The sequence below is a fragment of the Microtus oregoni genome, unplaced genomic scaffold (genome assembly GCF_018167655.1).
Source record: "Microtus oregoni isolate MIOR12 unplaced genomic scaffold, Mior012 000005F_ref0000423, whole genome shotgun sequence".
NCBI lineage: Eukaryota > Metazoa > Chordata > Mammalia > Rodentia > Cricetidae > Microtus > Microtus oregoni.
In genome coordinates this window covers 8,189,043-8,201,209 of record NW_024543064.1, presented here as the reverse complement: position 1 = coordinate 8,201,209, position 12,167 = coordinate 8,189,043, and the positions used below count along the sequence as shown (strand labels likewise).

The 12,167-nt window shown below is 49.4% G+C and overlaps 1 protein-coding gene across 1 annotated transcript in view; it reads left to right on the top strand.

The window, feature by feature from the left end:
• The window catches only part of LOC121448014 (serine/threonine-protein kinase mTOR), a 110,852-nt gene that overhangs the window by 81,799 nt on the left and 16,886 nt on the right, over positions 1-12,167 (top strand). The window contains exons 39-49 of the mRNA XM_041651552.1: positions 1,729-1,977; positions 2,510-2,610; positions 3,061-3,157; positions 3,444-3,542; positions 3,750-3,872; positions 3,957-4,139; positions 5,029-5,163; positions 5,340-5,514; positions 9,060-9,195; positions 10,546-10,693; positions 12,015-12,137. Coding sequence (XP_041507486.1) covers positions 1,729-1,977; positions 2,510-2,610; positions 3,061-3,157; positions 3,444-3,542; positions 3,750-3,872; positions 3,957-4,139; positions 5,029-5,163; positions 5,340-5,514; positions 9,060-9,195; positions 10,546-10,693; positions 12,015-12,137 — 1,569 coding nt within the window. The remainder of the gene's footprint in view (positions 1-1,728; positions 1,978-2,509; positions 2,611-3,060; positions 3,158-3,443; positions 3,543-3,749; positions 3,873-3,956; positions 4,140-5,028; positions 5,164-5,339; positions 5,515-9,059; positions 9,196-10,545; positions 10,694-12,014; positions 12,138-12,167) is intronic.

The window sequence follows — 12,167 nt, the reverse complement described above, 5'->3', positions numbered from 1 at the left end:
AGGGCCGGCACTGTCTCCAAGCCCCTGGGTTCTCTGCACGAGGAGCCCTGTTTGTGTTCTCCCATGTTCTCATGGTCACAGCCAGGCCCCTGGAATGCCTGAAGTCTGACAGAGGCCCAAGGAGCCTGTGCTTTCCTTTATGAATCCCAGAGCAGCAGAGGCGCCAGTTGAGACTTTGAGTTGAGAACCACTTCCAATGATACCCTTGTTTCGAGTGGCACTGGGGCCACACCTGTCTGACAGTCTCTCCCTTGCCTGTTATTCTAGAACATCTGGGCGTGTGGTTGTTCTCTGAAACTCTGTCTTCCCTTGTGTTATCTGTACACTAGCTGCTTTGTGTCTTCTGTCCCTGACTATTCCTCTACTGGGAATTTAGACTTGTTTTTATTGGAAATATCTAGATAACATTCTATTATATTACCAGAAACCTTTCTAAAAGACAAACAGCTAGAAAATGTATGAAAGAAGTGGCTAGCTAGTACAGGGGGTATTCCTGCTGGTGCCCGTGTCTTTAGGGGAGCACATACTCTTTTTTGGGTATCTTTTCTGGGTGATAGCTGCTTGGTTTAGCTATATCATCAGTTTCTCTCCAAAATCTCCATATTTGCCAGTGACTTCTAAATTATTCCCTCTGGGATCAAAATTGATCTGAAGACCATAGATATATTTACAATAAAAAGTATTTATCCTCTGCAGGCGCTTCATGCTGACTGGAAAACTGCACTTTGGCTGGGTGATAGCTCAGTGATAGAGCGTTTGCCAAGCATGTACAAAGCAGTGGATTCCATCCCCAGCAACATACACATGCGTATGCACACATGTATACACACACACACACACACACCAGTCCACGGTAGGAATAATGATTCCCCTTTCCAGACAGCTGCATGCCCAAAGCTAGAAAAATAACCAAACGCAGTTTTGCTTAGTGGGACCCTTATTAATCAGAGCTCACAAACCACCTGAACCCCAGTTCCAGGGCATCTGGTGTCCTCTTCTGACTTCCACAGGTACCAGGCATGCATGTGGTACATATACATATATGCAGGCAAAACATCCATTAACATAAAGTAAAATTAAAAAATAAATCTGAAAAAATAAAGCTCAGGAAGCCCCACTTTGTCACAGATGAAGTGGACCCTTTGGCCCATCACATCCACTGCCTTATGCTCTCTGCCTCTTGGCCAGCTGTCTCCACCCTGCCTTGTGAGCCCCAAGCTGCAGGCACACGTGTTTCCTTGGGTTCTTTACACATGCTCTCCAGGTACCTGTCTTTTTTCCCCTGCCAGGAAGACTCACTGCCATTGTCTCTCTTGTCTCTCTGACCCCCCTCCCTTGCCCTTCTTCAGCTTCTATTTAAGGCTTAACAAGCCCCTTTCTTTATGGAGTGCTTCAGATCACTGGTGTCCCATTGCCACTTCCTCTGACCCCATCTGCCTTGCATAAGCTGTAGGCCTTGAGGCAAGAAGTCTACACTGCTCCTCTTGCTGTGACCCCCCACAGTGCTCACCATAAAACCTAGTTCCGTTAGTGCCCAGGAGGTGAATGAGTCACATTGGTTGCAGTAATGCCCCCTTCCTGTGTGTCTGTAGAAGCAGTCTCGTCCTGCTGATCTCAAGGCCCCGTCCCCAGGGTGGACTTAGAATGTCAAGCCCTGCCCCGACACTAGCCTCACACTAGATCAGAGCAAGCCTGTGTCTGCCCTTGACTCTTGCCCTGTGAACCTAGGCTTGGCATGCATGGGCAGTGATGAACTTTGAAGCAGTGCTGCACTATAAACATCAGAACCAAGCCCGTGATGAGAAGAAGAAGCTGCGTCATGCCAGCGGGGCCAACATCACCAATGCCACCACTGCTGCCACCACAGCTGCCTCAGCCGCTGCTGCCACCAGCACAGAGGGCAGCAACAGCGAGAGTGAGGCTGAGAGCACTGAAAACAGCCCCACTCCCTCCCCTCTGCAGAAGAAGGTCACCGAGGTGAGCTCCTCATTCACTGAGGCTTTCTCTGAGGCAGGATGGGGCTCACACAGACGGGCTAGCCTTACTGTGTGCCAGAGGCTGTGTTTTAGTGCCTGCGTGTTGGGGAGCTGCTGTCAGGGCTGAAGAAAGGCTCCTTGCTTCCCACAGAGATGAGCTCATCCCCTTAATGCACTGTCCTGTGTGGGGGTGGCTGCCACAGCTGCAGGGCCACTCTGAGGACAGAGCCTTGCACTTCCCCTGTCTCCCTCCCTTGGGCCTGTCAGTCCAGACTGCAACAGAGCAGCCAACAAGTTCAGAGAACAGCGTGTTTAGAGCCTCCACTCCACTCCTACGGCCCTGTCAGGAAGCCGCACTATGATTTGGAAAGCAGTGGCTACTGTGGGATGCATTCTGAATGCTGTTAGCCCCAGGCATGAGTTTCCTCACACTCCTAACCGCCCTCTGAGCGGGCGCCATCAGTGTACAGCTGTGCCTGCTTCACAGACGAGAGCTGAGAAGCAGAGTCAGTGACGCACTTATATCCCCACAGGATTTGTCCAAAACCCTCTTGCTGTACACTGTCCCTGCCGTCCAGGGCTTCTTCCGTTCTATCTCCTTGTCGAGAGGCAACAACCTGCAGGATACACTCAGGTATGGAGGGAGGATTCTTCTGAGGCCTTATCAGTGGCAGGACGTAGAGGTGTCTTTGTACTCCACCTCTGGTCAGGACAGTACAGTCAGCATATGGGCCTTTCTTCTCTTGTCCCCTGAGACACGACAGCCAACCAGACCTCACTTGTGAGGCTGGGAGCTGTGAAGATGGAGTGAGATGGGGGAGGCCGCCTCCCATTCATCCTGGGGACTGTCAGACTCACCAGCCTTTCAGTGCCCATCCTCCAGACTCCTCCTTCTACGTGCACAGACCCTGCCCCCTCATCTCTGCGACTGAGCTTGTACCTCAATGACCCTGACAGACCTGGGACAAAACCTTGGGATGAATCCTTAGAGGTCCCTCCCAGGCTCTGTCCCCATCACAGCCTTCAAGGGGAAAGCAGACAAGCTAGGAAACTCAGTTCCTGTGACTCTCTCCTGTCTCCCCAGAGTCCTCACCTTGTGGTTTGATTATGGTCATTGGCCAGATGTCAATGAAGCCTTGGTGGAAGGGGTGAAGGCCATACAGATTGACACTTGGTTGCAGGTGAGAACCTGGTGTCAGTGGGTGTGGGTCACAGTCCATCCCGTTTGTGTCCTCTTGAAATCACCAGTGGTCCCAGTAGCAAGGCAGCCTGTGTCGTAAGCTTGGTCCCAAGCTCCAGACTACAGATTCTCCCGAAGACCTGCTAAGTCAAAGCATATGCCTGAAATCCCAGCACAGGGGAGATGGAGGCAGAGGGATCGTGACAAGCCTAGGCCACATGAGACCTTGTCTCGGACATCAGTCTTCTTTCCTTGCCTCACGTGCTGTGCATCTTCCTGCATGCCAGGTTATACCCCAGCTCATTGCAAGGATCGACACACCCAGACCCTTGGTGGGCCGGCTCATTCACCAGCTTCTTACAGACATTGGTCGCTACCACCCCCAGGTACGTGCCAGCCCCGGGACTGAGAGCCAGTGCCCCACACAGTGCTGGTGGAATCGACAGTGAGCAGGGCCCTCCTCTCCCAATGCAGTGGCCCCTTTCCTAACGTCCACAGGCTAATGCTGTCCTCAGCACTTCTTTGCCATCCTCCTTAAAGCACATCAGTTCCGTATCCCAGTCCCTTTGCAAGTGTTCCTCTGTTTGCTTCAGGCCCTCATCTACCCCCTAACGGTGGCTTCCAAGTCTACCACAACAGCCCGCCACAATGCAGCCAACAAGATCCTGAAGAACATGTGTGAGCACAGTAACACCCTGGTCCAGCAAGCCATGATGGTGAGTGAGTCTCTCTACTGTCTCCAAGTCGCATGTTCCCAATCGTAGCTCACCTGTGCCTCCTTCCTTCTCCCCTTGATCCAGGTGAGCGAAGAGCTAATTCGAGTCGCCATCCTCTGGCACGAGATGTGGCATGAAGGCCTGGAAGAGGCATCACGCTTGTATTTTGGGGAGAGGAATGTGAAAGGCATGTTTGAGGTGCTGGAGCCCTTGCATGCTATGATGGAGCGGGGCCCCCAGACTCTGAAGGAAACATCCTTTAACCAGGTACGGGCTGAGAGTGGCAGGACATGGCCTCACCAGACTGTTAGGAAACTGTCGCCCCAATGCTCTGGGCAGGAGAATTGCAATTCAAGGCCAGCCTAGACCTAGAACTAACTCATGCCCAGAAAAACAAAGCAAAACAAAACATTAGAAATATAGTCATTACAACAATCTTTCCTTCTTTCTTTTCTTTTCTTTTTTCTTTCTCTGCATAATAGCCCTGGTTGTCCTGAAACTTACTTTGTAGACCAGGCCTTGGACTCACAGAGATCCGCCTGCCTCTGCCTGTGCAGGGATAAAGGTGTGAGCCACCACTACCTGGCCAATCCTTCTATTTAAAAAAAAAAAAATAGTATTGGCCTTTTTTTTTAAAGATTTATTTATCTATGTATATGAGTGTTTTGTCTGCATCTGTATACACCAGAAGAGGGTATTAGTTCCATGGGAGTACAGTTACAGATGTTGTGACCCTCCATGTGGGGGCTGGAAAGTGACCTCAAGACCTGGAAGAATAGCCAGTGTGCTTAACCACTGAGCCATCTCTCTAGCCCCTTAAATTATTTTCATTTTCTTGACATGCTGAGGGGTAGGATCAAACTCAGGACCTCACACATAACGGGCAAGTACTGCCCCACCCAGCCACTCCCTCAGCTGCTGAAATTTTAACAGAAATTCCTCTAGAGGCCATCTTATTCTCCCCAAATCCCCCTTTGTGGTTAGGTCACCCTCATTCATGCCCTGGGAGCTCCAAGGTTGGGACTGCTCAGCCCCTTCTGCTCAGCTATCCCCTCTTGGTAGCTTTTACCCCCTCCGGCACCCTTGGCATCTGTGTGGTCTGCTAGGGGATTGAGCTACTTTGGTAACTTGAAACTTTTCCCTGCTTGCTTCTCAGGCGTATGGTCGCGATTTAATGGAGGCACAGGAATGGTGCAGGAAGTACATGAAATCAGGGAACGTCAAGGACCTCACCCAAGCCTGGGACCTCTATTATCACGTGTTCAGGCGGATCTCCAAGCAGTTACCCCAGGTAGGCTCTTGAGGCAGAGTGCCTTGTGAGCTGATCCTGTGCATCAGCCTTCACTCATGCTGAAGACTTTAGGACAAGCAACCGCTTACTGCCGTTTAATGAAAGAAAAATGCTTAAATTCCTTTTCAGTTCCCCTTGAAAGGCGGAAGTCTAAATCCTTTCCTAACTGTTCACAGCTCACATCACTGGAGCTGCAGTATGTTTCCCCCAAACTTCTGATGTGCCGGGACCTAGAATTGGCTGTGCCAGGAACCTATGACCCCAACCAGCCAATCATCCGCATTCAGTCCATAGCCCCATCTCTGCAAGTCATCACGTCCAAGCAGAGGCCCCGGAAGTTGACCCTGATGGGTAAGGACTGAGTTCACCTCCTCTATCCTGCCTCAGTTCCCGCCTTTCTTTTGAAATGTTTGCCTGCTATTTTCCCTGCGGCAGCCCCATCTCTGTCAGAAGGGAGAGGGAGGACAGTGAGTCTCCTCCTTTGCCCAGTGCTGCACTTGTTGAGTGAGCAGCAGACCGCTGCCCTTGTCTGATCATTCGGTTGTGGTGGGAAGCTACGGGAAACTGATGGTGCCAAGAAAGGCATCTGAGGTAAACATGGACTATGACAAGCTGTTACAACGACAGCTTTTGTGCTCTTGGATGTTCCTGGTTTACCGTCCTTGTCCGAAATGAGCAGGCTGAACTTGGCTTCTCACAGTAGACTGTGTTACCATGAAGCTGCCTCTGAAGTTGTTTTAGGAACCGAGTGCTGCCAGCCTGGACCAGTTAAGGGAGGCCCAAGAGCTCTGTTCAAGCTCTGTGAGGTCTCTTGCCCTTTTAGAGAAGCAAGAGGGTGTTGGAACTGGGCCTCATTCTGTATTCCTGACTGCCCTGTACTCACTGTGTATGTAGCTCAGGTTGGCCACAAATTTGAGGCACTCCTCCTTTGCCTTCCAAGTACTTGTATCGCAAGCATGTACCTCCAGGCCTGGCTTCCTCACTGAGTGTGTGTGTGTGTTTCTGATTGGGTTTTGTTTTTTTGTTTTGTTTTTTGTTTTTTTGTTTTTCGAGACAGGGTTTCTTTGTAGCTTTGGAACCTGTCCTGGAACTAGCTCTGTAGACCAGGCTAGCCTTGAACTCACAGAGATCCGCCTGCCTCTGCCTCCCAAGTACTAGGATTAAAGGCGTGTGCCACCACTGCTGTGTTTCTGATTGTATGTGTATGTGAATAGTGTCTTAAATGAAGACAGAAGAGGGCATCAAGTGTCTCTATAACTCTGCTCGATCCTTTTTAAAATAGGATCTCTCCCTGAATATCAGGCTCTGAGGCTCTCATTTTCTCAGCTAAGCTGAAAGCAACTAAGTCCCAGCAAACCTCCTGTCTCAGCTCCACCTTGGAAGTAGGGTTACAAGGTCCCTGATTAGTTGTGTGGATGCTGGGATGGGGCCTCTGATTCCTCATAATTACTCAGCACTTGCTCTCTTTCATCCTCTCCCTCCCTCCTCTTTCTCCTTTTATCTTCTCTCTCCTTCCCTCCCTCCTACTCCCTTCCTCTTTCTTCTTCCTCTTCCTCCCTCCCTGACCCCATTCCCCCCTCCTTGATGTGTATGCATATTTTGCCTGTGTGTATGCCTCCGCACCACATTCATGCCTACAGAGACCAGCAGAGGGTGTCGGGTCCCCTGGAATTGGAGTTATGATGGTTATGAGCTGCCATGATGGGTGCTGGGAACTGAACCTGGGTCCTCTGGAAGAACAGCCAGTGCTCTTACCCACTGAGCCACCTCTCCATGCACAGCAAACACTCTCAGCTGATAAGCCGGCTGTCCAGTCCAGCTTTCTCACTCCTGAGAGCTTGTGGAGGGCCTAACAGGGAGCTCAGCTGCTCCTCCTGGACAGAGTGAATGGCTTTGAGAGGGACAGTAATAGAGGAAAGGGACACCTGCCCAGCCAGCTAGATGATCCAAACCAACCCTGGAACCAGGGATCAGTGTGGTGACAGATGTCTCAGCCAGACTGTGCTCACATCCTTCCTCACATTTGTTTATTTATATATTCGTTTGTTCATGGGAGATTTTTTTTATATTTATTTATTAAAGATTTCTGTCTCTTCCCCGCCACTGCCTCCCATTTCCCTCCCCCTCCCCCAATCAAGTCCCCCTCCCTCGTCAGCCGGTTTCTAGCCATAAATAAAGGACATTGAGCCCATGATTAGTGATCCTAGAGAAGCTAAATAAGAAGGAGAACCCAAATCATGAGAGATTTTTTGAGATAGGGTCTCACTATGTAGCCCCATCTGTCCTGAAGCTCATGATATAGACCAGGGTGGCCTCAAACTCTCAGAGATTGGCTTTACCTCTGCCTCCAGAGTGCTGGGATTAAAGGCGTTCATCACTATGCCTGGTTTACTCTCTCACTCTTTGTTTTGTTTTTTGAGATAAGGTCAGAGTTCTGGCTGTCCTGGAACTCACTTTGTAGACCAGGCTGGCCTTGAACTCACAGAGCACAGAGATCCACTTGCCTCTGCCTCCCAAGTGCTGAGATTACAGGCATGCCTCACCACCTTTCTCACCCTTAATAAGGCTTGTTTCTGGACTAGATAGATGGCTCTTTTTTTTTTTTTTAAAGATTTATTTATTTCTTATGTATACAACATTCTGCCTCCATGTATGCCCACACGCCAGAAGAGGGCACCAGATTTCATTACAGATGGTTGTGAGCCACCATGTGGTTGCTGGGAATTGAACTCAGAACCTCTGGAAGAACAGCCAGTGCTCTTAACCACTGAGCCATCTCTCCAGCCCCCCATGAGCCAAGAGTTTCAGATCCCTATGAACCTGAGTCACAGAGAGTTGTGAGCTGCTGGGAACAGAACTTGTGTTCCCTGTAGGAACAGTACAGGCTCTTAGCTTTAGAGCCATCTATCTAGGGGCTGAGAGATCTCAGGTTCATAGGGATCTGAAACTCTTGGCTTCCATGAGCACCTGGACACATATGCTCACAAGATTCATACATATGTGTAAAAACAACAAACCTTTAAAAAAATAATGCTTGCTTCTTGAGCACAGTGATTATTCACCCCCGTCAATCAATCATGGTCCCACCAGTGATGGCCTTTAGTATTTAATGGAGATGCTATGAATATTGTTCAGTTGGTAGCTGCATGCCTTTCATGCACAGCACCCTGAGTTGGAACTATGGGACAATATAAACCGGGCTTGGTGGCACACATAAACTAGTATTCCAGAGGCAAAGACTGGGAGGATCATTACAAATTCAAGGTCAGAATGGACTCCATGAGACCCTGTCTCTTTAAAAAACAGAGAGAGAGAAGCTTAAGAAGGAACTCTTACCTTTTTAAAGGTCATGGTGCAAACCATTAATCCCAGCACTCACAGAGGCAGGCTGATCTCTGTGAGTTCAAAGCCAGCCTGGTCTACAAAGCTAGTGCCAGGACAGGCTCCAATGCTACTTAGCTGCTCCTCCCCCACCCCACCCCACCCCAGACTTACTTGCCCAGCCCCAGTTATGGGGCAGATCCCCTGACCTGTCCCTCTTCACAGTTCCTGGCCCCCTGCTGGTTCTCCCATTGGGCATATTCCACTGGAGCCCAGGTGATGCGGCCTGTAGGAGTCAGGAAAGGACAGAGGAGAACAGGGAACCTCTAGGGTCTCAACCCGTCATTCCCAGTCCTCATAAAATAGGTTTTGTTTTAACTAAGCAGCGTTGATTGTTGGGGACCAATGAAAGCAGAGCTGTTCTTCCCTCAGTTCAGGGATGTGTATGTGCTTGTCTGTGGGGACAGTGTGACTAGGACGGGAGAGAGTTCTGGGGACCTTAGGAATAAGCTGGTGGTCTTGGGAGTGATGTGAGCAGCTCTGGCCTGCTTCAGTTGCTCCCCTGTTTCTTGCAGGCAGCAATGGGCACGAGTTTGTTTTTCTCCTGAAAGGCCACGAAGATCTGCGGCAGGACGAGCGAGTGATGCAGCTCTTTGGCCTGGTGAACACGCTCCTGGCCAATGACCCAACTTCTCTTCGGAAGAATCTCAGGTATTCAGAGCGCTGTGAGAGGCTGAGCTCTCAGAGTTCTTCACATTCCCTCCTCCGCTGTCTCTGGAATCAGGTATCTTCACAAACTTAGTAAAATTAAGTGCCTGAGTCAGGTCCAATGGCACATGCCTGTAGTCCTAGAGCTTGGGAGGTAGAGACACAAGGATCAAGAATTCAAAGCTAGCCTAGAGAGAGCTTGAGGCCAACCTGAACTATATATGACCCCCTGTTGTGAAACAAAAATAACTCAGTATGGTGGCATACACCTATAATCCCAGCACTCAAGAAACAGAGGCAGGGGCAGGATTGCTGCATGCCTGCTCTTAACAGGCTCCAGACCAGCCAGGGCTACTTAGAGAAACCCACTCTTTTTTGTTTGTTTGTTTGTTTTTCTCTGTAGCTTTGGAGCCTGTCTTGGAACTAGCACTCTGGTAGACCAGGCTGACCTCGAACTTGTAGATGGAGCAGCGGGCTGCATTCCCACCCAGCTCCCGCACAGCTAGCTTAGCCCCGGAAATAACAACACACAAATTGTATTCTTTTAAACACTGCCTGGCCCATTAGTTTCAGCCTCTTACTGGCTAACTCTCACATCTTGACTAACCCATTTCTAATAATGTGTGTAGCACCACGAGATGGTGGCTTACCGGGAAGATTCTTAACCTATGTCCATCTTGGAGAGGAAGGCTACGGCGTCTGCCTCATTGCCTTCTACCCAGCATCCTGTTCTGTTTACTCCGCCTACCTAATTTTCTGTCCTATCAAAGGGCCAAGGCAGTTTCTTTATTAACCAATGAAAGTAACACATAGACAGGTGACCCTCCTCCATCACGAACTCACAGAGATCCACCTGCCTCTGCTTCCTGAGTGCTGGGATTAAAGGCGTGCACCACCACCTGGCAGAGAAACCCACTCTCAAACAAAGCAAAACGAAACTGATGTTTAAGTGTCTGACAAGGAACACTAAGGTGCCCAGCAAAGAAGCTTCTCCAGATGTTTTGTTCCATTGTGTAATTAACACCTTTAGTGAGCTACAAGAACTCAGAAGGTAATGCCTCGAAGATTAGACTCAGGGGTCTACAAATTTGATGTTTCCCCCAGACCCAGGCCAGTGAAACTCCCTGCTGCGGCTCTGTCTCTTAGTCTGTGGCTGTTCCTCTAAGTTACTTTAGCTCTCAATGTAGCCTTTCAGAGCTTCCTCCGCAGAGCCGAGTCTGTGAAGCAAGTTGAGGACCACTCTGGCTTCCATGGCATCTTCTGGGTAGCTCACCAAAGGCATTGTTTGTCCTAAGCTGACCCAAGGTGTGCTTTTGTTCACTGTGCAATCCCCTTCCTCTCCTGTGGCCACAGTATCCAGAGATATGCAGTCATCCCTCTGTCTACCAACTCGGGCCTCATTGGCTGGGTCCCCCACTGCGACACCCTGCACGCCCTCATCCGGGACTACAGGGAGAAGAAGAAGATCCTCCTGAACATTGAGCATCGCATCATGCTGCGGGTGCGTGCCACCCCATGCCAACACCCGTGACCTCACGGATACCCACACTCCAGGGCACCCATACCTGGTGAAGCGTAATAAGATATTTCTTGGGGCCACCAGCTCACAAATAATGACATGAAGACTTACTGTTAATTATGAAACTTTAACCTAAGCTTAGGCTTGTCCTGCTAGCTTCTATAACTTAAATTCCTAAATTTATTTTGATCTGCATTCTGTCATGTAGCTCATTACCTCATCGCTCCATGCTGCTCCTGCTGCTTCTTCCCTGTCGAGTTCTCTCTCTGCCCTGACATCCCTCCTGCTCAGCTATTAACCGCTCAGCTTTTTGTTACACCAGTCACAGGAGTACATTTTGTTTGTTTATTTGTTTGTTTTTGCAAGGGGGGTTCTTTTCTTGTTTTTTTTGTTTTTGTTTTTTTATTTTTGCTTTTTTTCAAAACAGGGTTTCTCTGTCTTCCAGTCTATCCTGGAACTTGCTTTGTAGACCAGGCTAGCCACAGACTCACTTGAGATCCACCTGCCTCTGTCTCCCAAGTTCTGGGATTAAAGGTGTGCACCACCACCGCCCAACAGCAATACCTTTTCACAGTGTACCAACAGTGGGGTACCACTGAGAAAGCTGTCCATGGAAATCACTACGGAAAAAGCTTAATGAAGTAACTCATAACGCAGATAACTGCTGAGAAACAAAGGAGGGCCAGCAAGAAGGTTCAGGGCAAAGGCCCCTGCTGTACAGGCCTGATCTGCAGAATCCACAGTGAAGGGGAGAACCAACTTCCAGAAATGTCCTCTGACCTCCACATGCACACAAAACAATAAGACAATTTTAAAAAAAATAAATTAAAAACCTTGCCTGGTGGTGGTGGCACACACTTTAATCTCAGCACTTGGAAGGCAGAGGCAGGAGGATCTCTATGAACTCGAGGCCAGCCTGACATACAGAGTGAGTTCTAAGACAGCCAGGGCTACACAGAGAAACCCTGTCTCAAATTTAAAAAAAAAAGTGCTGGGCATAATGATGCACGATTTTAATCCTAATACTGGGAAGGCAGAGGCAAGTAGTTGGCCGTGAGTTCAAGGCCATCCTGATCTACATAGCAAATCCCAGAACAGCCAGGGCTACAAAATAAAGCCTTGTGTTGCCAAATTTAAAAAAAAAAAAAAATAGCAACCACATTGTTTTTTCCTTTCCCTTGTTATTTCCTTTCTCTGTTGCCATTGCTGGTGAAATCAGCCCCACTCCGCTTGTCTCCCCGTTCTTCTAAATGTGAGTTGCCTATTGTGGCTCATTTCACTGACTGGTTATGTCCTGATTCAGATGGCTCCCGACTATGATCACCTGACTCTGATGCAGAAGGTGGAGGTGTTTGAGCATGCTGTCAACAACACAGCCGGGGACGACCTGGCCAAGCTACTGTGGCTGAAAAGCCCCAGCTCGGAGGTATGTCCTGGGGCTCTGCAGGCTGCCTTA